Genomic DNA, 27,480 nt, shown 5'->3' with positions numbered 1-27,480 from the left:
GGCACTGTTATTAGCCTCATTTTATAGATGAGAAAATTGAGGCTCAAAGGTGGTAGTAACTTCCCCAGGGTTATAAGGTGAGCAGGCAATAAATCTGGGATTTGAACCCAGGCAGTCTGACTCCAGAATCTTTATACATAGCCAGCTCTATTGCCTATTATAATAGCTGCTCAGTTAAGTGTTTGTTATTGCTCTGTGATTGTGATTATTATTATCATTCATCTTATTTGCCCTACATATAGGATCGTCACCTCTACCTCCAATTATACTCAATTTATCCTGTGGTGCTTAAACTCCAAAAAGATTCCCTCTGCCCCCAGTGACCCACAACCCCCAGCATTCACCTGCTTGAATCTGGGCTGGGCTTTTGGCCAACAGAATATGGTGGAAGTGATACTCTCTGACTTCCAAAGCTAAGCTGTAAGAAGCCTTACCGTTTTCTCTTAGTCTCAGGAGGCTGTCGTGTTTCAAGAAGCCCAGGCCACCTGGAGAGGGTACATGTAGAGCCAGCATCCTGCCAGCCCTGGGAGTGAGCCATCTTGGATGTCCAGTCAAGGCCCCCTGTGACCCCAGCCCCAGCCAACCTGAGGGAGCCCCAGCTGTGCCCAGTCAGTCTACAGAATCCTGAGAGTTGATAATAAGTGTTGTTTTGAGCCCAGAAATCTTGGGTGAACTGTTTGGCAACAACTGATAAGCAGAACCCCCCTTTTGCCGTCCAGCTCAATATTAAAGTTCCAGTATGCCTTCAAACCAATTATCTATATTTGACTTCTCACTAGATTTTATAGGTAAACACGTCTTTGAAGTAACAATAAAATAATATTTATTGCCCTTGGGTACATTATTAAACTGTCTGTGCCTCAGTTCCCTTATCTGTAGAGTAGAAATAGTAAGACAGTAAGAGTACCTAGTCTGTAACGCTGCAGTGAGGGGGAAGTGAGTCAGTTCACATGAGATGCTTAGAACAGTGCCTGATCTTTAGAATCCATATACAGGTGTCCCCTGCTTTTCAAAGTCTGCTTTATGCCACTTCGCTTTTACAAAAGACCTTACAAGAGACATGTTTTCACTAACCTAAAGAAATCCAAAGATTTTAGCTTTTATGAAAAAAGGTAACTGCTTCTTTGCTTTATGGCATTTCAGCTTATGAAAGGTTTCACAGAAAAGCTCTATTTTCGGATAGTGGGGGAAACCCACACTAAGTGACAACTCTCTATGAACTGAGTCAGGCTTTTTGAATTTTAATCTGAAGGCTAGCGTAATTATCCCACGTTGCAAATGAGGTACATAAAGCCCTGTGGCTAGTAAACGGAGCCAGGATTTGGATCCAGTCCGTGTGCTGCTAAAGACCCGGGCTCTTTCCCTCTCCCACCCCCGCCCAACAATGCCACCCTTCTTGACACAAGTGATGGCATCTGCTTGGTGGACTCAGCCCCCATGGAGCCCAGGACACAGACAAACCGCAGCAGAGCAAGTGGTTCATTTGCAAATTCCAGCTTGCTCAGCTCAGGTGGCCCAAGGTCCCCAGTGTTAGCACCTCTGTCTGACACTGCTTCGTGGCAGGGAGGTACCCTGCCTGCTGGTGTGAGAGACGCTCATTAAAGCCTCTGGTTCAGATGGCAGGAAGCAGCCCACAGCCAGCAAGGAGGTTCAGTTCTCCTGGGAAGGCTTCAGACGAATCAGCACAGCTGCATTTCTATGTCCCCTGCCCACCCCAGTATCCAATACATACTAAATGAATATAATTGAGTGACATGCCAAAGTGGAATTCCAGGCACCCTCTCCAGGTGAGTGAAGGAGGGATGTAATGATTAGGGCAAGTTTTCTTATCTCAGGAGGAGAGATGACAACACTGCGAGTTCTTTCTTTGCAGGTCCCAGCGGTGGCAGGGTATTTCTAGCTGTCTGTGCCTTGCAGAGGAAGAGCAAATTACAGATGTGGACAGGTTTTGCACTCAGAATAGTGAGGCGACCTGCTCAAGGTCCACAGCTTGCTAAGGTTAGGGTGCAGTCTCATCCAACCCCCGATTCTGTTCCGTATTCTTCCCGTTACCCGATTCTGTCCCTCCTTCCTCCCTTCTAAGGCCTGTCCAGCTCCTCTCTCCTCTGGAGCCCTCCTGAGCCTTCCCTAGACCCAGTGTGCTCAATGGTGCTCTATACTCTGTGCCCTGGGCACTCTGCTCACCTTTAATCAATGTGTTTTCCCCGTGTCTTTGGGCTTCTGGACTTTCCACTTCATTCTCTGGAGTGACAACCAGCAACACTGACAGGTGCTTTTGTTTAAAGTCTGGTAATGGTTAAGTGTGAACTCTTTTGCCCAGGTGCACAGCCAGTGTGGTCAGCCTGGGGATGCACCATTTCTCCACTTAGGGATCTGATCAAAAGCCACCTCTTGTGGTGTCTAGGCTCAAGTATATCCCCCCAAAATCCATACAGTCAAGTCGTCACCCACAGTATTTCCGAATGTGACTCTATTTGGAGATAAGGTCTTTAAAGAGGTAATTAAGTTAAAATGAGGTCATTGAGGTGAGCCCTATCCCAATAGGACTGGTGTCCTTATAAGAAAGGAGGATTAGGACACAGATACACAGAAAGAAAAGGCCCTGCGAAGACACAGGGAGAAGATGTCTAGCTACAAGCCAAGGAGAGAGGCCTCAGGAATAACCAATACCTCAGTCTCAGACTTCCAGGCACCAGAACTGGGAAAAAATGCATTTCTGTTGTTTAAACCACTCAGTCAGTGGTAGTTAGCTGTGGCGGCCCTAGCAAGCTAATATATGTGGGGAGTTCTTCCCGACTGCCAACAGATTCCTCCTCACTCCTCCTTTAAGAGACATCTTTCACGGCACTGTCACCGCGTTCACTTCCGAATCTCCGCCAGTGCCTGCATCCCCAAGTGATGCAGGTCACTTGACTGATGCTCAGTGGGTCTAAACGGAATCCACTTCAGACCCTCACTCATGGTGGCAGTTTGGGCAATTGTCACAGATGACAAGGGAGCTATTTTGTGACTGGGCCCCTTTCCTAGTCCCTGGTTCTGCAGCATTTCAACAAGTAAGCCACTGCCGGCCGAAATTCCATTTGTTTCACAATGATCACAAGGTAGATGAAAAGAAAGGGGCTCCAAGTTGGGGGGAATGGGGAGAACAGAGATGAGCATGGACGAGCGCAAAAGGAGAAGGTTTTATTATGGGAAATAGAAGAAAATCTGCTGACTAATGTGTGGGTTTTAGGTTAATGGGAACTTAAAATAAGGGGCCCTCCATATTGGCTGGTGTAATCAGCAAAGACTTCCTGAAGGAGGCAGCATTTGATCTGAGTCTAGAAAATCGAGAGGAAAATGAGTGCTTGGGTGAGGGTGGTTGGTATAGAGGAGGACTTTTTTTAAAAGTTTGGTGCTTTTTAAATTTTGAGTGCATGTGGAGCAGGGTGATTAAGAACACAGTACTTAGAGTCAAGGAGTCGGGGTATCTTGTCTCTCGTTCTTATATCAGCATCGTTGACTTTTGGGGCCAGATCACTGTTGTGGGGACTGCAGTAGCACTCACATGTGTTATGACACTCAGAAATGTCTTCAGACCTTTCTAAATGTTCCCTGGAGACAAAGCCACCTCCATTGAGAACTACTGACTTACACTGCTGTTTTGGACCAATTCCTTGCCCTCTCTGAGCTTCAGTTTTCTAATCTGTACAATGCGGGTAGCAATTGTGGATAAAATATGTGGCTGACACAGAATCTGTTAAGTGAAGGTGACTTAGCCTCAGTCTTTTTAAGAGTGGATCTATTTTCACTGAATAAAGTTGAGTGTGGAATCCCCAAACATGAAACAGATGAACGCATCAGCGCTCTGGCAGACGCAGGGTGGACAGACCCAAGCCTGCTTTCCTGCTCTTCCATGATGCCTTCATGGAAACCCTGGAGACACAAATACAGAAAACCCCCAGATGTAGCTCATGAATGCCCTGGGAGAGTGGAGTCTGAGAGACTTGGATTTGAATTCTCGCTCCTTCTCTGTGGGTCCCTGAGAAAGTTGATAAACCCTAGGTGCTATGAGGGCATGAGCCCTGTCTGGCTTGTTCACCCCTGTGCTCTCCATCATTCTTCAGAATACCTGGTACATCGCGAGCAGGGCTGGGACTAGGGTGAGGCCAGCGAGGCAGGCAGGCATTTGAGGAGGCGCTCCCTCCCAGGTGAGGACCCTGTCCTCGCATGACCCGGGGAGGGAGTGCTTCCTTCACGGTAGGTGCCTCCTTTGCTTCACTCTACTCCAGCCCCTGAGCAAAGGCCCTCAGTCAATAAATTGTTTGATTCATCAGTTAACCCAGTTTCTTCACCGTTAAGATGGGGATGCTAAAATCTGCTTTGCCAAGTAATTTTCAAGTTAGGTAATACATTTAAGCAACCAGAAAATGTCACGTAGCAGTCAGGGCTACTGCTAACTTCCTTCACCTGTCAGATGGCTCAGACAGACTATAGAGGCTGGAAGTTCAGGGTATTTTCAGGAAACAGAAATCCAGTGCAGCCAGAGCCAGTAGGGGAGAAGCCAGAGACAATCGAGAAAACTGTGGGTCAGGACCATGCAAGGCCACGAGCTGCAGATACATCTTCCGTAGTACATGTGCCCCCGCACCAGGTCTGAGCCTGTGGAGGTGGCAGGTGGGCCAGCACTTACCTCTCTCTAGGCAGCTGGTGGTTGGGATTGTGGCGGCAGCGGACGCTGAGGCCGAAGAGCTTGCGGGCAGTGCGCTGGATCTTCTGCCTCTGGGCCTCCGTGGCGCTCTGCAGGAGCTTGTAGCGGTTCTGCAGGTCCCAGTCGTTGCCCCAGTGCTGATGGATGCTCCCAATGGTCAGGAAGTGGTTGCTAGGGAGACGCTTCATGAACGATTTAAACTCATCTAGCAAGAGACAAAGGCCAAGAAGGCGGGCTGAGCATGACACAGCCCCCACCTGAGGCGCAAGTGCTTAGCCCCATCCACAAGCAAAGCAGGCGCACGATAAAGCCAACTTGTTGGAGGCCTGCAAACATGGAGCTAGCCTGCTCCACTCCCAGCACGCAGTGAAGAGGCCTGGAACTAGCCTGCTCCACTCCCAGCACGCAGTGAAGAGGCCACTGTGTTTTCACTGACGGGTCTTTTACTTTGCTACCGCAGGAGTGAACCTGCATCCCGCATCCTTGCTTCAGACAGGGCCGCCCCAACTTCTGTCATTTGAATGCCAACTTTATGACATTCACTTGTACTTATATTTACTTGTACTTATCTTTGAATCAATTAAAACAAATTTTTATCCAATCCAAGTAGAGAATCACTATCAGATGCCCTCGGTAGAACGGGAGCTATAAAAATAAAGCTGTAAAAATAAATATAATGAAAATGATATTAATAAATTCTAGCCAAATGCTGTGGCCTGCTAAATGACTGAACCCCTGTGCCTGCTCTCACTTTGAAATTTAGGGAAGCAGCAGGTGATAGATGTGAAAGGATATTAGCAGCACCTGAGACATTCTCTTTGATGTAATCTTCAGGATCGACAGAGAACTGACATCGATCACCCTCCCCACTGTGTGCCCCACTCTCACTGGAAGCTGCATGTGTGGACCACCTTACATCAAGTCACATTTTGGGAAACTCCAGATGGGGACGAACTCTTGGGTCTCCTGGGTGAAGATTTCTGCCTCAGTTTGTGATGCTGAGTTTCAGTGTGTCAGCATGTGCTACAAGGTGACACAGCCTTAGAAGAAATTATCTAGGTCAGCTTTCTTGTTCTACATTTGGAGAAACTGAAGCCTCGAGTGGGAATATCATTTTCTGAAGGTAGAACAGTCCATGAGTAACAAGAGACAGGACTAAAACCTGAGCTGTTGTTTTCTGATCTAATACCTCCTACTCAATCCCCCACTCAACTATTGGGAAAGTTAAAAAATTAAGGGGTTGATCATTTTGCAGGAAAAACAGGCTAAATGGTTGGGATATCTATCATCTATCTGTCATCTATCTAGCTAGCTAGCTAGCTACCTAGCTATCATCTGTCTATAGATATCTGAAGCTTGATACTTTCCATAAAACCTACAAGGGAATTTCAGGTATATTAGGCATTCTTTTTTTTCTAAAAAATGCCTTCTAAGCTCTCGATAAGCACCAGGGTCAGTCTTAAACATCTACAATATATAAGTGATTTTATAGCAAACATACGAGGTGGGTGCTTTTAGTGCCCCCTTTTATAGAAAGTAAGACACAGAGAAGTTAATTAACTTGCCAAGGTCACACAGTCAGCAAATGGTAGAATTAGAACTCTAGACTGGCTCCGAATCTTATGCTCTTATGTAGCATATTACACTTACTCTCAACACATAAAGAGGATCAGTGAATTGAGAGGAAAAAAACTATATATTTTTTAATATATTAATATCTTTTCTGTTAAGGTGCTGAAACAGGAGTCTCTGACTCCTCAGGAACCTTGTTATAGACCGTTAGACATGCACGAGTTCAGACTGATTCCTGACCCTTGGATGGCTGTATAAGCATTATTTTCTCAATGCCTCAGTTTCCCTATCTGTCAGTAAGAGCATCTAATTCAAATCTTGAGAGACGCTGTCTGCCTAAATAGTTTTCGATATCCAGAAGGTGCTGAGTGGCCGGCTGTGTAAGATTGGGCGGATACACACGCCGGTGCTGGTGGATTTACTCAGTGGGCTGGCTGGGGACAGGGGACTGGCCCTAATGACGCTGCTGCTCTGGCCAGTCCAGCTCTCCCCGCCACACAGCTCATCCTGCAGAGGGCTCTGTTGACCTCGGAGGAGAGAACAGTCCTTTCAAAGAACCAGAATTTGGGTCAGATACGAACACCTAATTAAAAAGTGAAAATGATTTCATTTTCTTGACTAAAAGTAGAAGGGTTCCCTCCCAATAAAGGAGGAATAGACCCCCATTTATGTGTGTAAACTAGGTCCTATGTGACCACTAACTCTTGAGCCTTGAAGGAATCAATGGCTTTGACCTTTGGCCAGTCGTTAATTCCTCCAAATTACTTGGGGCTGAGTCCTTAAGGTCATGGGTTGCAAAGGAAAAGGAGGAAAGTGTACATGTACGAGCCACATACACGCGTGGATGGATGGCTTTGTTTTCATGGGTACAAACATTTCAAATGGATGAGTGCAGGATATCTAGAGGAAAGGTGTGCTTTTGTGGAGAGACAATCGTGACACAGAAATCATTTCTGTGGCCTTTTCAGCTTACCCTGCAGCATCTCAGCTTCCTGAATTTCCTCCCACACCCACCCAATCAAAGTGGCTTCTCTTCCTTGGGAATAAGGATTCTGTGCTAGGGATTCCTACTACTTGTGCACACAGCCTACACCCCCCTCTGCTTTTTAGCAATCAGTAGAATCTCTTTTCAAAAGCATTTTATCAAATGCTTCTTTTGTTTGAGGCCAAATAATCATCATAATACATTTCCATCATGAACCTCTCCTCTTTCATGGATTCCCAGGATTTTAAATGGACTAATGGGTGCAGGTTCCTAAGGCATCACAGCTCCACTCGATGACCCCGTGAGAGCAGAATCATGGATGCATTCTGCGCTCCCAGAACTGGTGGGAGGCCTAGAGATCACGGAAACCAGTGGTTTTCAAACACAGCGCTCTACAGCTCCGCTTTTATCTGTGGTACACAGTGGCCCCAAGGTAAGATTTTGTTTGATCAAAGGGTTTCTTGGCTAAAGATTTAAATAAATTCAAATATTAAAAACACAAACATGCCCTCTCATTTATCAGATGAGGGAACTGAGGCCTGGGGGTGGGTAAAGTAGAATTAATAAGTTACAAAAGCTGCTATGAGCAGTGGATTTGGAATCAGGCATTCCATTACCAGCGCTGTCATTTACTAACTACGTAACCCAGGGGAAGACACTGGGTCTTGACACCCTCCCTCCTCTAGAACACAGGAATATCACTACTCACTTTAACTCAATCTATTAACATTGTAATAGATTTAAGGGATATATGGTTGTGTTAAAAACAGAAACGCTCTCTACATACGTCCATTTATTTAACAGATCTCTGAGCACATATTAAATGCCAAATATCTACTTGGCATCTCTTTTTGGAAGTCTCAAGGGTTCCCAAGCTTTTCATGTCCAAAACTGAGTACACAGTCTTCTTTCCAAACCTTCCAGGGTGTTCTAGCTCTGTGAATGGTACCAGCACCCATCAGATTGTCTAGCAAGCATACCTAAAACACATCCTTGGAGCTCACCTCAATGCCCTTCCCTTGAACTCTCAGAGTCAATCTACCATCAAGCCCTGCTAATTGTTCCTTCTAAATACCTCAGCATCTCTGCACGTTTCCCATTTTTACTACCTATACAACCCCTGTAACTCACATGGCAACCACCTCTCTCCCAGGCGCCTCCCACTGGTCCACCTGCACTCACCCTCTGGTCTCTGCACACACTCAGGTACTGAGACTCTCCCTCGAGGTGGCCTCTCCTGACTCCCTGGCCATACTGCCCTCCAACGCCACGAGATTTGCTCACAGGAGCCCCTCGCTCCTTACATACATATGATTAGCATGTCACTATTCTCTGCAGAGTTACATGATCGGTGCCGGGATTGCCCATTAACTAGAAGCTCCACGAGGCAAAAACCCAACTTTGCACCTCACCTACTTTATGGCCTCGGGTGACTGATGTTCCTCCCCTGAAATTCATTTTTCTCAACCACAAAAACAGGAAATAGCTAAGTTACCTGAAAAGTGACTTCCAGCTATGAAAGTCTGTGAATTCGTTGGATATCTATAGCAATATCTACCTATGTATGTACATATATATAGATATATACATATCCATGCTTACACATATATGTGTGTTCATTTATTTAGGGAGACAGGTATACACACGTGCACACACACACACACACACAGACTCAGGAATCAATACAACTAGCTTTGACTCCCCTATCCAGAGGCTTCCTATGTGCTATGACGCGTTATTCTCTCTGTCGTCTGGGTACCACAGAAGCAATACATCATAGGACCACGAACTTGATTATGTTATTCAGTATTCCACTCGCTGGAGACTTACTGAGTGCCTACTCTCTGATGGCTGCTAGGACGGCTCTGGACCCTCCAACGTGAAAGGCTTGGGGGGTTACTGAGTGCTCCCCTCAGCTATACTAATTCCAGCGAGATCATTTTCCCGACTTGGCAGGGCACCATTCATGCAGTAGTAGCATCAGGCTCTCTACCTGAATTCTCCAGGTCCTTGTAAGCTTCGGCCCAAGACTTGGCCATGTTGGCCAGCGTGTACTCCATGATCTGGATGTCGGTGATGGGGCAGTTGCACTGCGGGAACTCCTCGGCACACTGGCATCTACACTGGCTGTTCTGGCACACGTATTCCCCCTCACCGTTGCACATGATGTAGCTCAAGGCTGATTGGACAAATTTCTCTTGCAGATACTGAGGGAAGATGATCTGAAGACCTGTTTGAGAATAGCAAGGAGGGGAAAAGGAAAGGTCAGAAAAGGTGTTTCATTAACAGTTTCGAGAGGTGATGCGTAGGACTCCGAAGCTGCTAGCTTTCTCTTTGTGTAACCAAACTATCTCTGGGCCTGCCTAGATCCACACAGGGCATAATTGGCAAGGCCTCCAGTTGCCTTGCTTCTAGTTAAACTTCTCAGGTCATGACCTTGGCCATCTCTGCACTGCATACTCTATTCTGTGATATTAGGACTGAAGCTAGAGCCAGATCTGTTAATATACCTTTTCCATTTTGGGAGAAAACCCTTACTGAAAGCACAAGATTGCCGTTTATTTTTCCTTATTTCCTTCTTTTCTTTCCTTTTCCTTTCATCTAATATTTATGAACCCTATTTATGAAGCACAAGCCCTGAGCTAGGCACTAGGTCTATAGAGATAAAAAAGACACGACCTTTGCCCTTGGGGAGTTTATAATATAATCAGCAGGGGTAGACATGGACACACATCATCATAACATAGCTTTATAGACCCAGAGCACAGTCAGCCATATGAGGTAACTGGACAGCAGAAGGCTGCAAATAGCATTGCTGGGATAGCAGGGAAACGTTTGCAGAGGAGATATTTGGGCTGGTTGAAAAGTGAATAAGAGATCATTATGTAAAAAAGAACAGGAAGCATACTCTAAAGAGAGGGGTAGCAAGAACTAAGACTTAACATGTCTGGGAGTTGCTGGTGAACGAAATGAATTTGATGGGTGGGGTTGCAGTGCTGGAGGAGAACAGGTTTTAGAAAAGGGCAGATGCCAGAGTGCAAAGGTCGTTACTATTATGCTAAGGAACCTGGACTCCATCCTGTGAATAACGGGAATACTTTGGTAGTTTCCTGGGTAAGGATGATAGAAATAGAGTTATATAATTGAACAGGACCACAGTATCACTCACACGTACACATAAATATCAGTGGAGAATGGCATCAAATTAAATTAATTATCTCTTCTTTGCTTAAAAATGAAGAAGGCAAAGCCCACCAAGAGGAAATGAGTAGCTCATGGTTATAAGATGAGTGCTGTTGACCACACCTCATGATTTTTTCTCTACACTTGACTAATCAAAGTCCTAAGCCAGAGGGCCAATGATGGAGAAGGATTTATCTGGGCACGAGTACTAACTACTCTTGTACCTATGAAATGTCAGCACAGCAGGCCAGCGCCTATGGTGCCCAGAAAAAAGGACAACTCTGGGCTAAATTAATTAATTCAAGCACTTTTGCCTGGGACACTTCTCTCCACCTCATTTGGAGCTGCCAACAGTTTTTGCCACCAGTGCATACTGGGGTAATGGTTTTACTACCCACTGTGTAAAAGAGAACTGTGCTATTTGGATTAAATTTTTTTCTCATTCGTGCTTCAGGGACATCCCTAATCCTACTCATCAGGGATCTTCTGAATAAACTCAGCATTTCTTTCACTCTCGACTTCAAAGTTGTGTTTCTAGATTTTTATCTTTGTTTCTCTTGCTTTCAGATTATTAAAAAAAAAAACGAAGCCCATCATTTCAACCTGTCTTCATATGGCAGCTAAAAAAAGACTATTTTCAGAGGGGCCTTGTGAAAAAGAAGACTGTGCTTCTAGTATGCCTTCTGGTAGGAAATCATAACACAGTAGTTAAGAGCTGGGCATTACTAGAGTCAGGCTTCTCTACTGACTACCTAAGTCATCTCAACTTAGTTAGTCAACCTCTCAAAGGCTCCACTTTCTCTTCTCTAAAATGGAGATACCTTTAGTACCTACATCAGAGGGTTACTGAGAGAGCTAAGTGAAATAATTCTTTAGAATTGTCTAGAACAAGTCCCTGACGCATAGCAAACGAACACATGTGATTTATTCCTAGTTTTGATGATGATGATGACAGGGATGCCATTTCTCTGATTAAAGTTTTTTTAAAAGTTTCAACAGAAACTTCAGGATAAACAAAGGAACAATAGCTGTGAGTATCTAATCAGAAGAAGAAAATATCTAGAAGGCAGTGTTTGGGTATTTGGAGAGCTTCCACAAAAAAGTGGGGTCTAGAATCATGTGTTTGTTGAACCAGCACTGGTGGGAGAGCTATTCGGAAAGGTGGATCCTTTGTCAACATGCACAGAAGACGTTCTAACAGACAGAGCTGAACAGCCCCGGGGCGATGCTCCATCACAAGGCTGGGTGGGTGAGTGCCACCCCAATGAGCAGAGGGTCCAAATGAGTGAGTCACTGCTCAGAAGGGCTCCTGTACGGAGGGGTATGATGCAAATACCAAAAGGCAGAGCAAACCAAATCAAGCAGTAAAGTCCTTCTAAACCAAGTCTCTAATTCTTTCGGAGTATGCATGATTGAGTCACTTTATCTGTATCACCATGTTCACTTCCAAAGCAAAATTTATTTTTAGCTGATCCCAATCCCCTACAGGCATCTAAGTCTATGGATTGGGGTTAAGTTTCTGTTGCTTAAAGACATTCTACAGACTATACTCTCAGTCCTACTTTTCTAGCTTGCTCATCATTTTCTTTCTCCCCCTTTGTAGGGGATAAAATATTCTATTCTTAGTCCCAGCCCAAAAGGAATCTGGGGAGAGCATTTTTCAAAAATTGCATTAAATCATTTCTCCATCTGGCAAGGATACAAAAGGCAGTATTACCTACCCCATGTAACGCAACTGAAAACAGATGAAGTTTGGGATTGGGGGGTTTCTGGGAACAGCTGAAACACAAAACTGGTTGCTCTTTAAAAATGGAAACCCAGAACCTGCCAAGCTGTCTCTGAGGCGGAATCTCCTGGGCAAATTTGAAAGAGAATAATGAAGACATAGCAATTAAAAAGCACTTTTCTGCAAAATGTCATTACTGTTTAAAGTTACATAACCATTTCTCCAGCAGCGGAGGTTCACATAGCAGTCACCGGCAGTGTCGTCTCCCAATGACCTGTGTCCAACAAAGAGGCCCATTGCTGAGCACCTCCTACATGGGCGCCTGAGTCCTGCCGGCTTCAATGGGAACCATAAATAATCTGGAGGGGGATTTGGCCTGGGGAACCATAGTTTGAAAGATATACAGCTGCCGGCTGGGGTGGAATCTTCTGTCCCCAGAGTTCCCAAAGATATACACACACACACATGGAAAGGAAAACTGAGAAAATGAGAGAGAGAAAAAGGCCACCCTTGGTGCCAAGCATATAAATTTGGCCTCACAAAACCCAGGAAGGCAAGAGTTGAAAGCGCCATTTGCACAGCGACTATCCCAAGCTAAACATATGGACTCTGCACCCCCAGCCCAGTCTTGTTACACTTAAAAAAAAAATCTTGTACTTTAAAATGGAATGTTCTGCTGTTCCACAGTGGGCACGATGTCGATGTGGGAACCCCCATGTCATCTGCCTTCTCTTTTCCTGATTTCTGCCCCATCTTCCTCAGTCCCCCCTCCTACCTCACTTCAACACGCACGTTGCACGATACCTTTTGTATTTTACGTACAGTCTCTGTGCTGTCACACGAGAGGGTATCTCTATTTCACTGACTGCGTCCTTTCTCTTCTCTCCTCATCCTCTCTTCTTTTTTTTCAGGACACACGGGCATCCTACCCTTTTTCAGTCCCTCTTTTGTGCCAGTCTTATTCTTTCTACAGTCTCTGCACTTGTCCTCCCCTGTGCCTAGAATATTCCTTTTCCAGATCTCTGCCTGGCCCCCTTGTCCTGCCATCCAGACTTGTCCAGACCACCCGAGTTAAAATGTCTCTTCTATTTGCTTCACAGAATTAGTTTCTGAATGAAATTACCTTATTCATTTGTCTTCATTTTTGTTCCATCTCCCCCATTAGACAGTGGGCTTAAGGGGGACAGCCCACTGTCTAATGGGGGAGATGGGCTTTAGGGGGACAGAGGTTTATCTGTCCACGACAAGCCCCCAGAGTGTAACTTAAGACCAAGCCCGGTGGAGGTTTCAGACTCTCATTTGTTGAATGAAAGAAGCAACCCCTTTCTCATCCCAACTGAAGAGAAAGTTGTCCCTAAAACCTTGGAGGCCATTAGAACTGAGGACATGTCCATAGTTCCACAACTACAGTAAACGACTCAGGACTTGAATCTCGGAATTTGGACTGAATTCTGAAACACTCGCAGGTCCTTCCGCATCTCCAGTGGGTAAGTGTGGCAACTGAGACGAATGCCTGGCTTGGGGCCTCTGTGGTACCTATGGCACAGAGTGGCCTCTGGGAATGTCTTAGCCCCTCTGAAACTCAGTTTTCTTGCCTGTGAAGTTAAAAATTCCAATAACCACCTTCCAGGGCCGTTGAAAAGGGTAAATGAGGGGAGAAAAGGCATAAACAGCACTTTAGCAAACACCTGACTCTTATGGGCTGAATGTTTGTGCCCCTCCCACCCCAATTTCATATGTTGAAACCCTAACCCTGTCCCACCTTGTGATGGCATTAAGAGGTGGGGCCTTTGGAAGATGATTAGGTTTAGATGAGGTCATGGAGGTGGGGTCTGCACGATGGGATTAGTGCCCTTATAGTAAGAGGAAGAGACAGGAAGGCATACACCCTTGCGCTCTCTCGCTCTTCCTCCCTCTCTCTCTCCCTCTCCCCATTCTTCCCTCCTTGCCTCCCTGAGCACACACTAAGAAAAGGCCACGTGAGCACACAGTGAGAAAGCAGCTGTCTACAAGCCAGGAATGTGCCTTAATCGGACACTGAATCTGTCGGCACCTTGACCTTAGAGTTCCCAGCCTCCAGAATGGTAAGAAATAATGTCTCTTGTTCAAACCACCCAATCTATGGTATTTTGTTATAAGTAAGTGTTCAATAAATGTTAGGTTCCTCCATTTACACCCTATTAGAACATAATCCATTACCTGGACCAAACTTGAGCCCTTCTTGGAAAAATCCCTCTTGAGTAGCCCCATTTGGGCTAGTAGGAAACATGCCAAGAGTGCAATTTGTCTTAACTGCATTATAGTAATTATTGTAGGTGCTCATTATTATTGTTCCATTGTTTGTACTTCAATGAATTTTCCTTCCTTCCTTCCTTCCTTCCCTCCCTCCCTCCCTCGTTTCCTTCCTTCCCTTCTCTCTTCCATCTATCTTCTTCTTCTCTCCATCTCTCTTCCCTTCTTTCCACACATATTGCTTAAGCTCTACTGGGTGGCAGGCACTGTGCCACAGATACCAGGGTGAATAACGCAGGCAACTCCCTGCCCTCGCTGACCTCACGGTTAAGGAAGGAGACAGACCTGTAAACAAGCTGCTTGGATGCAGTGAGACCAGTGCTTTAGCAGAAGCACAGGATTGCTCGGGGAACACACGGGAAGAATACCTAGCCCAGCATGGAGTAGGGGTGGTCAAAGACTCTCTTCTAGAGGAAGCAGCATTTAGGCTGAGACCCAACGGATTAACAGGAGTTAGGGGAAGGGAGATCCACAGGAAGAGTGTTCTATAAAGTGGAAACAGCATGTGCAAAGGCCTCAGGAAATATTATTCTTTCCAACTAAGAACAAACTTAGCCATCACCTTTCTTTCTGATTAAGGTTCATCTTTTTTTGTTTGTTCATTTACTTCCAAGTTCCCTAGAGAAGAACAACTTCCGGCACCTCAGAGAAGATCACAACTCTGAAGGGAAGAATGACACAGAGCAGAGATCTGTCAGCTCATTAGAGGAACAGCGCTTCTTACAACAACAAAGGTCAAAGATCCTGGTCTCTTACAGGCAGGGAGTGAACCTGAGATTCAGAAAAAGAAAAAGCGGCTCACTGTGCTTCTGAGTTTCAACCACTGGGGGGCGCTAAAGTAACAGAACTTTCAGGGTAATCTTACATTGGATCCCTGGAGACCTTTGAGGACATTGTCAATATTGCTGTTGTCAATATTGCTGTGTAAAGCAGGCACCTGGTTCAGGTGACTGTGCTCAGTGAGCTAGGGAACACTTAATGTCTGGAAAAGAGGACACTATCAACAAAAGCCAATCCAACCTTCATCCCTGACCCTGACCCTGCTCCTCTGCTGATAGGACCTCTTAGCCACTTTCTCCTTCCTTCAACAAGCAGTACCTGAGGAACTGCTGGACTAGATGTTTCCTACCTTCTAAGGACACAGAAGTGCTACCTGGAGATTCAAAACTAAAGTTCAGAATCCAAGAGACAAAAGCCTTAACTGATGAATAAAACATAAAGTTGTATGATGTCTGGTAAATAGTAGGTGTTCAATAAATATATTTCAAATATTGAATAAGCCAGTGATTATGAAGATGAAAGAAAATAAGCCTGGGCATGATAATTATGGAAGACTTCGTGATGTGAGTAGGATGTGGGTAGAGTCTTGAGACACGAGCCTGGTCTCAGTAGATAAAGAAGGGCATCCCCAGCGTTCCATGGAGAAGGCATACGCTGCACAAAGTTGGGTCAGTGTGTGCATACCTTGTATCAATCTAAGTCTTGTTCAAGGCAAGAGTTCTATATCTTCCTTTGGTTTCCCTCAGCTTTGTTTTATTTTATGCTATATCCTAATTACCTAATATAATAATATTTTTGATGGATTTGCTCTTTTCTGACCTATTTCATTAAACATTAAATGTACGATCTCTTACAGTGCTAAGAGGAAGAGGGAAAAATACAGGTTCTGTTTTGGTTGAGTATAAATATTTTTCTATCCTGTTCTTGCATCAGAATGTGGCCCCCTGTAGATCTCTCAGAGCCCTATAGGAGTCCCACCTGTTGTCTTGTACCTGCTAAGTTCTGCTTGTCAAATTCTGTCCATTTCTGAAAAGCACGAGGCGAGGAGGACAGCAAGGACTGTACCTTTTGCAAAAAGTCAGCCTGACCCCCTTCCTGTGAAAGCCCAGGGATTTCAGACTGGCAGATAAAGGACTTCATGGTTGCAGCAGTCATTCTGAACCTCAGTGTAATGAAGGCGTGCAGGTCAATTACCCATCTGTTTGTGTTTCTATTGCCCTGAATTACAGGATCTATCGCTGACAGCTCATTGGAGTGGAATGGAAATAAGATGATAATTCACAGGGTGAAACTGTGCAGAAAGGGCAAAAAGGCTATGATCTCACTCAGAAGCTCAGCCCTGTCTCCATGACGGGTCATTTGCACTCCAGGAAATGAAGAAGGGCAGCTACCTGGGGGGAAAAGTGGGTGGGTTCTGGCTCCCCCTTCTGGATAGAATAACCCTGCGGGATCTTGAGGAGTAGACATGGAACTCTTGGAGGAAAAATACAGGTAAACGATATTCTGCACAATAAAATGAAAACCTTTTTAAACCAGCAGAAGTTTTGAGGGGTGACTGGCAGTACAGAAAGGTGACCCCGTAGGGATGCTCCAAAGAACCTATTAATGCGTATTCAGTGCCCCTCCCTGCAGTGTCCTGCCTTTGAAAAATTACACACTCCCACCCTCTGAACTCAGATAGGTTCCCGTGACATGTTTGGGTTAATGAAATGTGCAAGTGATGTTTGCAACTTCCAAAACGAAGCTACGAGGACCCACATATGGATCCATCAGATTCTCTTTTCCCATCACCACAAGAACAACAACGTTCCATCTAGAGGCCACTGCTGTTCGCCAGATAAATGCCTTCTTCATTCTGTGAAGCAGAATCACAAGTGACTTGTGACCATGACGTAGCATCAGTAAGAAATGAGTATTTACATTTGCCAGCCACTGAGATTCAGGGATTGCTTGTTAGCACAACATAACCTAGCCTGTACTGATGGATACAGGAAGTGGCAAACTGGGGGCGGGCCTATTTTCACAAATTAATTCTATTGGAATGCAACCACACAGATTGAAGTATTGTTTACAGCTGCTTTCACATTACAATGGAAGAGATGGACAGTTGCAACAGAGACTGTGTGTGACCCACAAAGCCTAAAATATTTACCATCTGGCTCTTTACAGAAAAAGTTGGCCAGCCAGTGTACTCGTTGATCATGAAGATTCTTTCAACCTTGATTTTCTGAGTCTATTCTGTGCTGGTCTTGTTTCAATTATTAAGCAAATAGGTATCTATTAGGTGCCAGGTACTCTTCCAGGCACTGGCGAAAAGGCAAGGAACTAGAAACAAAATCCTTGCTCTCGTGGAACTTACCTTTCAGTGAGGCAGACAATCAGAGGAGGATTTAAACTGGCAAAAGGGATTGGGGGCAGGGAGACTTCTAAATGACAGTTTTAACTTTGAAAAAGAGAATATGGTCTAAACTATGAAATCGCTAATGATAAGGAGGCCAAAATACTTTTTTTCTCCAACATAATTTAAAAATTCAATTTCATAAAATTGCAACATGAAGATGCCCTTGAAGCTTTAAGAAGAGGTTGAGTCAATTTAAACCTAAGCTTCTTCATAGAATTCATGATAAAAACCAAATGACACCTCTAAGATTCTGTGTCACCTGATCCCTAGGTCAGCTGATGTCTGCAGATTCTTTTCTCACCTAACTCCCCATTTTTGCTACATCCTGTACCACTACCACCGCTGTCCCCCAAGTGCTCCAAATTCTCTTTGTTCAAATTTTGGCTCCAGCTCTGATTAACGGCATGACCTTGGGAAGTTAAAACTAAGAGGCTTAACTTCTCTGATTTTCAGTTTCCTCATTAAAGCTTCCTGTGTAGGGTTTTTGTAAAAGTTAAATGAACAGTTTTATATCTTGATTGTGGTGGTATCTTGATTACATGATTGGATATGTCTGTCATATTCATAGAACTGTTCACCTCAAAAGGGTGAATTTTTCTGGATGTAAATTATATCTCCATGAATGGGAAAACAAAATCAATTATGTAACCCATGTGCAGCTCTTAGTACATGATAGTTATCCAACTAATGTCATTTCCTGTCCTCACCCTGTTTTTTATTGCTTTCTCTGGAAGCCTTTGACAATCTGAGGCATTCTCTCTGTGGGCAACCAAAGCACCTTGCACATAACTCAAATTCTAGTAGAACACATATTGCATCATACTATGTGTGTCTATATTCATGTTCCTCCTGGTCTGTGAGCTCCTTGAATGCAAGAGGCAGTACCTCATTCACCCCCCACTTCCTTGTTATCTGGCACATTAGTGTGTACCCAGTAATGAGTTTGAATGAAGGTGAATTTAGAGAGGATGGGCTTCAGAGAGGACTGTGTTTCTCTGTTCTGGGCTTAGCACAGCCTACCTCCCTAGAGCCATTCCTCATGAGCAGGACCTGTTTCATCTTTCCCCACATCATAGCTTGAAACCTGAAGCTACTTTAACTTCAGCTCAATAGTGAAGGGGACAGGTGTTCAGAAACATCTGAGTGAAAAAATGCACAAATTGAAAAAACATCCTAAGAGAACAATGATGCTAAAAGGCCTTGACCACTAATTTCAGCACATATTTTGTTTGGGATCCATTGCTACAAATTATGATTCTTGAGAGCTGTAACTGCCTTTTCATTCTTTCCATGCTATCAAGCACAATACTAGATCACAGTAGGTGTGTAAAAATAAAACTGTTCAATTCAGCCACTCTTAGGAAAGTCCTTTCACTCACCATGTTATTGAGGCAGGCACTGTACTAGATGTTAGAGATACAGAAATGAATAAGACAGTTTCTGACCTCAGGGGGCTCCAGTTGGGTAGGAGAACAAAATTCATAAATGTACAACTAAAATAAAATATACACACATTTCAGCAAAAAGGAATAAAGAAAAGACCTCTACTTCTGTAAGAGTAGAGGAGTTTGGAATAGTTATTGTGGACAGGATTGAACCCAAGTGAAATTACAGTCCAGCATTTGCCAAGCTGTATAACACAGAATCATAGATCTGCAGATGTAACCAAGATCAAATACATTCAGGAAACTCTGTATATTTAATCCAGCTCTTGAGACTCCTAATACACATTAGCCCAGTTGAGGCACTGAGAAGTCCTGCAGTAAATAAGTGTGGTTTATGTTATTTAATCCAGTGTTTCAGTATTATTGAGCTTTTGCTACATTTCTGTTTCCTAACAGCCTCCAAATCCCAGTGGTTTACAACCACAAAGGTTTATTTCTTGCTCATGTTTCATGCTGGCTGGGCTTTGGCTCTGCATCAGATGTCTTCTTCTTTCAGATCTATACTGAAGAAGTGGCGTCTCTCAGGTATATGCCATTCTCATAACAGAGGGAAACAAAAGCCAAGCCAAGCAATGTCTCCTCAAGTGTCTTCTAAGATGAGGCATGCATTATATTCTCTTACATTCCATTGGCCAAAGCAAATCATATGTCCAAGTGCAATGTCAACTAAGTGGGGTGTATACATCTCCCACAGGACAGCATTGCCTGTCACACGCAATGCACTGTTATGTATAATTCTCTCAGGGAAGAGAGAGATGCAATCATGCAATGTACCACAAAATAAACTTATTTTTCCACCAAAGCTTATTTTTTAAAATTGAATTGTCATATGATCCAGCAACTCCACTCTTAAGGTATATACTCAAAAGAATTGCACAGAAGTATTCAAATAAAAACTTGAACACACTGTTCATGGAAGCAATATTAACAAAAAGGTGAAGACAAACTAAATGTCCATCAACTTAAGAACGGATAAACAAAATGTGGTCTATCCACACAATGGAATCTTAACTCAGCCATAAAAGAATGAAGTACTGTTACGTGCTACAACACAGATGAACCCTGAAAACATTTTGTTACATCAAAGATGCCAGAAACACACACAAAAAAACATATTGTATGATTCCAATTATATGAAATGTCCAGAATAGGCAAGTCAATAGAGACAGAAAGAAGATTAGTAGTTGTCTGGGGCTGGAGGGAGTGGGGAATGGGAAATTACTGCTTAATGAATATGGAATTTCCATTTGGGATGGTGAGAAAGTTCTGGAACTAGATAGTGATGACAGTTGCACAACACTGTGAATATACTCAATGCCCCTGAATTGTGGATTTTAAAATGTTTAAAACATTAAACTTTTTGTGATATATATTTTATCACAGTAAAAAATTAAGGTTCAAAGCAAACTGATTTGACAGTTCAAATAAATTTAAATCAGTAAATATTTATTGAGCATATACTACAAACTAAACACTGAAATAAGAAGTGAATAATGAATACGTTAAAAAGGATATGATTCTATTTTCAGGGAATTTAATTGCAATTTAGTAGAAATATGAACAATTGTGCACATGAAACAAGGTAGAATGTATCTAGAACACAGTAGAAGTGCATTGAAAGTGCTATATTTGCAGTGCCAAAGAAGAGCTTAATTGTGCCTAAGATGTATTGTGAGGGAAAAAAATAAAGATTGACTTAATAATCTTAAAAAATAAACAGGTACTGTGTTTGAAGAGAGTCAATGTATAAAAATTTCCACGGGTGATTTATTTAGGTTTTGGCCATCCTGACGCCTGATTTGTGTACAATCAGAGACCAACAAGGAATCAAGTGGGATGTGGTGGTTAAAGTAGGTCAAACTGTCACATTGATCACTGATCAGTCAGGAGTTCCATGCTGCACGCTCGGCCACAAGTTTATTGAAAGGTATAGCCCCACGTGACCACATACCAAATGATAAATCTTCTGATATTCCCCCCCCTCAATACCAGCTTATGCTCCATTAGCATTTCCACCTCTTTCTGTACAAGTCTGAGTCTTGAGTCACCAAATTATTCCAGATTTCCCCCGGTCAGAGGCAGCCCTTTTTATAGTCATCTATACCTGGAATGTTGCGAGGCTTTCATAATCGTCTGTTATAAAGGTATTTGATCTTTTCTGGTTCTGGATTCTTTTGAGAGTATGAGAATAGCTATGGAAATGGCACACCTACGCACATCCACAAGTTGGCAAGTAATTTTAGGAAAATCGCAGACTTTCTAAAGTAAATAGCAGAACCTATCAGCACATAGAAAGCGCTATACAACTACTTGCTCCAATAAAAACCATGATTATATGTTCCAGGTTGAGACACAATATGCTACACACTTTAAGAGCACTGGCATTGAGTGGACCTGTGTTCAAATTCTTGCTCTGCTGGCTACAAGAGCGTTACTAACTTCTGTGAGCCTCAATTTGCAAATCTGGAAAATGGGTCTGTGTTGAGGTTTCTGAGAGATGAATATAAAGGAATGAGCTCTATACCTGGCACGAGAGAACTATCCAGGAAATCACAGCTATGATTTTGTATCCGCCCTCTTGGGTTTTAGGTCAGGTGCTTTCAACATATTTTTCATATAAATGCAGAACCATGACTCCGAGGCAGTGGTGTTTTTACTCCCATTTATTAGAAGACCTAGAGAAGCTCAGAAACTTAATTAACTAGTCCAAGGACTTATCACTATCACAAGTGCTCTCGTACACTCCCTATTTGTCCTCTGAGTTTTTTTTCCGCTTTTTTTTTTTTTTTTTTTTTTTTTCCGGTACGCGGGCCTCTCACTGTTGTGGCCTCTCCCGTTGCGGAGCACCGGCTCTGGACGCGCAGGCTCAGCAGCCATGGCTCACAGGCCCAGCCGCTCCGCGGCATGTGGGATCTTCCCGGACCGGGGCACCAACCCGTGTCCCCTGCATCGGCAGGCGGACTCTCAACCACTGCACCACCTGGGAAGCCCTCTGATTGAGTTTTAATTGATATCTTCAATCCACTTCTTAAGAGGAACTTCACTTCTCACAAGGCAGAGAACATGGTGCCGCTTGGCTCATAAAGTAAAACCAATACTTGGAGTCAAGCAGTTGGGTGGAAGTCAGCAATCCCATTTTTCATGAAGGCGCTGCTCTTTTATTCAACAGGCTTTACAGACAGCGCCACAGGAAGACGGAAACACGGATTCCCATCAGTGCCTCCTAGGCCCCGGCTAATCGGCAAGAAGGGCCTTTAGTCGCAAGCCGTTGCCGGTGACCCCGGGCTAATTCTTAATGAGGATTCAGCCCGAAGCTGCTGACTAGAGCAGGCTCTGGCAACAATCACTCCGCCTTCCACTGGGGTCACAAGGCCACGTGGGGTGACGGGGCTTCATGAAAAGAAGGCCTGATGACGTTCCTTCCCCTCTTCCTCGACTACTGCAGTTGGGCAGGGATTTATTCCCATTCTACCCACATCTAGAATGTGTTGTGCTGACTCAAGGCTCCCTGAGAAAAGTAATCATGGATCCCAGGCGGCTAGGAACCAAAACCCGGGGGATCTTGGGAAAGTGACTTCACCCCTTGGGGCCTCAGTTTCTTCATCTATGTAATGGGGAGCATGATCCCTATCTCTTAGTTGGTGGGAGGGATAAACTGGCTCATGGATGTAAACACAATATGCCTAAGAAGGAGTAAGAGCTCAAAATAATGTACATTTTAAACAGTTCAAATACTCTGTTCCCCTCTCTCTATTACTTGTTGCAAGATGATGTTAAAAATCATTATCTTCGGGCTTCCCTGGTGGCTCAGTGGTTGAGAGTCCACCTGCCGATGCAGGGGACACGGGTTTGTGCCCCGGTCCGGGAAGATCCCACATGCCACGGAGCGGCTGGGCCTGTGAGCCATGGCCGCTGAGCCTGCGCGTCCGAAGCCTGTGCTCCCCAACGGGAGAAGCCCCCGCAGTGACAGGCCCGCTTACCGCAAAAAAAAAAAAAAAAAAAAAATCACTATCTTCACTCCATTTATAATGCCTACGGAGGAAAGGGATTATTGATGCTACTTCTCTTCCTCATCCTCCCTCTGCCTTTCCTCTATTTCCTCCTCTATCCCCTCCCTCCCTTCCTCTCCCTCTCCCCTTCCTCTTTCTCTCCTTCCCCCATCCTTCTAGTTCTCCCCTTTCTCCTGTTCCTGTAACGCCAATCCTATGCAAAATTTCAATTCAGCAAATACATATTGAGTCCCAATGTCCACAGCATTCTGTTGAATACAATGAAACACAAAGTTGGCAGAATCCCGTCCTTAACGAGGCCAATCATCAAATCTAATAGAAGAGGTAAAACCCAAATGCAAAAGAACATGTTGCAAGATGAAGTTTTAAAAAATGCTGTACAAGAGGTCTTAAAGAGGCTTCTCAGAAGAGGTGGCATTTGCAGGAGTAAAGGGGCATGACTCTTGCCTGAAATATGGACACATCCAACGCAACAGAAAAGGCACATGCACTTTGAAGAATGCTATCCATGCAAGAAGGCTCCTGGTATAGAGTAAGCCCTCAGGACATTGTCCTTAGGTTGAACTGGATCCAGCACGTTGGAGAATGAGAATCGTAAGAATTCAGAGAAAGGAGCTCACTATGGGCTGGGCGATTCATTCATTTAATTATTTATCCATTCATTTATCCATTCATTTAACAAATATCTTCTGATCATTCTTTATGCGCCAGCTTCTATACATCATGCTAGAGATAGAGATGGCTCTTACCAGTGAGGAATTTATACTCCAACTGGGGAGTCAGATTAATAATAGGATGATTATACTATTGCATGACAAATCCTAGGGAAGAAGGTGGGCAGGGTGTCTAACAACCAGGGCAGAAGCATTAAGAGAAGTTTTCCTGGGAGAGGTGAAAGTCCAGGAACTAGAGAGATGATGTACAAAAGTTTGAAGCAATAAAAAACAAAAAAAGATGACTGTAGTAAAATGTAAGAAATTCCACAGGCCTGGAGTAAGGATATAGTACGTATTGGATGACGGAATACGACAAAGCCAAGAAAATTGGCAAGAGTTTGATTATGAATAGCCTGGTGCCCAGGTCTATTCCTTATACCCATATCAGAGACTGTGAAGGGTTTTAAGCAGGAAAGTGACAGTATTTGATTTGATTTTAAGAAGAGCACACTGGCTGCTTCGATGGGGATGGATCAGCAGAAGTGATCAGAATCAAGAAGGCTGGTTTGACAGTCACTCCAGGGAAGAGAGAAATGATGATGGGAGGAGGTGAGCCATGACAGGGGTAAAGAAAGAAGGACTTCTAATAAGGGGATGGATATTAGTGCTGGGTATGGAAAGACGGACTGAACTCAATAAAAGAGAGAGGGGAAGTCATTTAGGGCGTGAAAAGATTCTGAGTTCATGAGTGATAGGAGATAGAGACTGGTCTGGAAGAAGCTGAGGTTTCAAGAAGAGACACAAGGAAAGTAAACAAGGGGTAAGGAGGAGGAGGAAGAAGGAGGGACGAAAGAAGAAGGAGAAAGAGGAGGAGAAATAATTTAAGATCAACGAGTGAAATGGGCCATTTGAACGTGAATATTAGGAGGCGGCTCTCAAAACACAGCAGAGTCTTGGGTGGCCTCTCTGGAGGTGCAGAGTGTAGATGATGCCTGGAGTCTTGCACCCCATATCCCCTCACTGCCTAGCATCCCATCTTTTCAAGATCTTGACTGTACTCTTGTCCATTTTTCTCTTTTGGAAACTGAGAGTGGGTTAGTGACTTCACTCCTTTTTCACTGAGGAAAACACTACGTGTCATTGAATCTAAGATGCCATTTTTTGTAAAATGTATCATTCTTTTGCATACACTAAGAAAATAAATAACCTGCCAATTAAACTATGACATACCATCAGTTATAAGAAACATTCTAATTTCAGAGATATTACAATCTGAAAAATCTTGTAACACATCTATGAAAAGTGATCAGAAGTAAAGTTTAAGAAAATGGTCCCATTACCACAACTGTGAATTGTACCCACCCCACCTATGGGTCCATAGGTTCTCCTTCCCTTCACTCTGTATGAACTTGCAGGAGCTCTTATCTAAGGCAAATAATTCCAGTCATATACAAGATCCTATTCACGCTTCCCTGCTCAACTATGACCCTAAAATAATCCCTCTTACTCATAGAATCAATGTTTCCCTCTCTGAAGAATAACTCCCATCAGCATATAAAAGTTTTGTTGCTTCTATATTAAAAGAGAAGAAAAAATCACGCACTCCACGTCACCTTCTGTGTTGCTTCTATATTAAAAGAGAAGAAAAACTCATGCACTCCACGTCACCTTCTGCTATTGTGCCATTCACTGCGAGATTCCTCCGTAGAGTTTGCTAAACCCCTACCTTCACTTCCTCTCTTCTTATTTTCTCTTGAACTCACTCTACTCAGGCTTCCACTCCCATAATTCCATTGAAGCATCATTGTTAGGGTCACCCATGACCTCCATGTTGCTAAGCCCACTACTCTGTTCTCATCTTCATCTTACTCATCCTATAAGTGGCGTTTGACACAGTTGACAACGACCTCTGCTTTGGAAAACATTCTTCCCTTGGTTTCCAGGATACCACACTCTCTTGGCTCTCGTCCCACGACACTGCCACCCGCACCCCTGGCCACTTCTTAGATTCCTTTCCTTGTTCCTCATTAGTATGCCTTTACCCCAACTCTTCGATATTAAATTCCCCATGGCTCAATAACTGGATTCCTTCTCTTCTCTATCTACACTCTCTCCCAAGGTAATCTTGTCCAATCTCATATCATTAAATATCATCGCTATACTAATTTATATCTCTGTTCTCTCCCCTGACTTTCCAAATGTCCACTCATCATTGACAACCGTATATGTAAGAGACTTCTCAAACCTAGGTTCAAACCCAATTAGGTTCGAACCCAATTCCTCATATCCCATCTGAACGGATCCCTCCCACAGTATTCACCACAGCAGTAAGGCAATGCCATCATTGCTGTCACTCAGGCAAAACTTTGGGAACATCCTCGGCTTCTCTCTTTTTCTCACAAGCATTTTCTCAGTCCATTGCCAACTAATGTCAGCACTACTTAAAAATATATCCGCAATACAATCACTTCTTACAACCCTCATTGCCACTGTCATAGTCCAGGCCGCCATTTTCTCTCACCTTGATAAACACTATAGCCTCCAAGCTGGTTTCTGTGTATGTGGTCTTGCCCTCTACAGTTCTTTTCTACATAACAGTCATAGTAATTCACGTAAAATGTAAGTCAGCTCCAGTTACTCCACTGCCTGAATTTCCAGTGGCTTCTCATTTCATTCAGAGTAAAATCTGAAGTCTGTTCCATGGTCTACAAATTTCTAGATGACCTATTCCCACACTATCTCTCTGATTGTAAAGAAAATATATTTCTTTCTTTACTTCTTTCTTTCTGCTCCCCCAACACCCACACACTAAATATAAACTCCAAAATGACTGAGACTTAGCTTATTCACGTCTCTACATCCCGCTCTTAAAACAATGTCTGACATATAGGTGATGTTCAATAAATATTGCTAAATGAGTAAGTGAATGTGTGAATGAATACATTTCTGGATTATCCCTAGATTTCAGCAAAAGATTTTCCCTGCATCTGTTTCCACTTCAGTGAGCTACAAAGGCAGAGGTCTGCTCTCTGCACGTCCATCTCACCAGATGGATACTAGATTAAATTACATGACAATGTCGGTAAAACACTCAATGGGCTTCTTGGAGAAAGAAGGATAAAAATAAGAAGTTATCATTATGCCACTAGCATTATTACAACTAGTTTAGTTCGGTGGTTGCTGCTTTGACTACTAATAGCCTCTGCTCATTTCCATGATCCTTTCTTCCTCATTTTGAGTCTCCTTCTCCAATCCTCCTCTTTCTGTTTCCTATTTCCCTCCATCTTTGCCCTGATTTGTGAACCTTTTATGAAACACCACAAAGTGAATGTCATTAGGCTGTCATTCATATCATCCTCAATCTACCCAAATAAGCCTCTGCAGGATCTCACGCCAGCCTCTTTCAGAGGCTTTAGGAGGGGAATAGAGGAATACAGAGCAACCCGTTTTGAGAAGGAGAAACTCTGAAGTCAGGTCAGGTTAAAATTCTGGCTCATCACTTATTAAGAAACCTCTCTCGCCCTCAGTTTTCTCACCTACAAAATGGGGATGTTATTTATGCCTTCCTTATAGGAATGCTATGAAGATTAAAAGTGTAATAAATCCAGTTATACAAAACAAATAAGAGTTAAAATAAAAACAAATACATAAATGTAAATATAATAAAAATAAATTAACACAGTCCCTGGCACTCAAGGAAGTGTTCTATAAATAATATCTATTATTTCTGGTTCCTCCAC

At 43.7% G+C, this 27,480-nt stretch overlaps 1 protein-coding gene across 1 annotated transcript in view; it reads right to left on the bottom strand.

Annotated features, from left to right (window-relative positions):
• Positions 1-27,480, bottom strand: part of BRINP1 (BMP/retinoic acid inducible neural specific 1) — a 182,018-nt gene that overhangs the window by 20,152 nt on the left and 134,386 nt on the right. Inside the window, exons 6-7 of the mRNA XM_027105976.1 lie at positions 9,241-9,477; positions 4,673-4,895 (exon numbers count right to left, since the gene is read on the bottom strand). Coding sequence (XP_026961777.1) covers positions 4,673-4,895; positions 9,241-9,477 — 460 coding nt within the window. The remainder of the gene's footprint in view (positions 1-4,672; positions 4,896-9,240; positions 9,478-27,480) is intronic.

Source organism: Aethalodelphis obliquidens, unplaced genomic scaffold (genome assembly GCF_003676395.1).
Source record: "Aethalodelphis obliquidens isolate GAN/ISIS:26980383/991018 unplaced genomic scaffold, ASM367639v1 scaffold7, whole genome shotgun sequence".
Taxonomy (NCBI): domain Eukaryota; kingdom Metazoa; phylum Chordata; class Mammalia; order Artiodactyla; family Delphinidae; genus Aethalodelphis; species Aethalodelphis obliquidens.
Note: the sequence above shows the minus strand (reverse complement) of the source record. Positions and strands in the feature narration are given on the sequence as shown.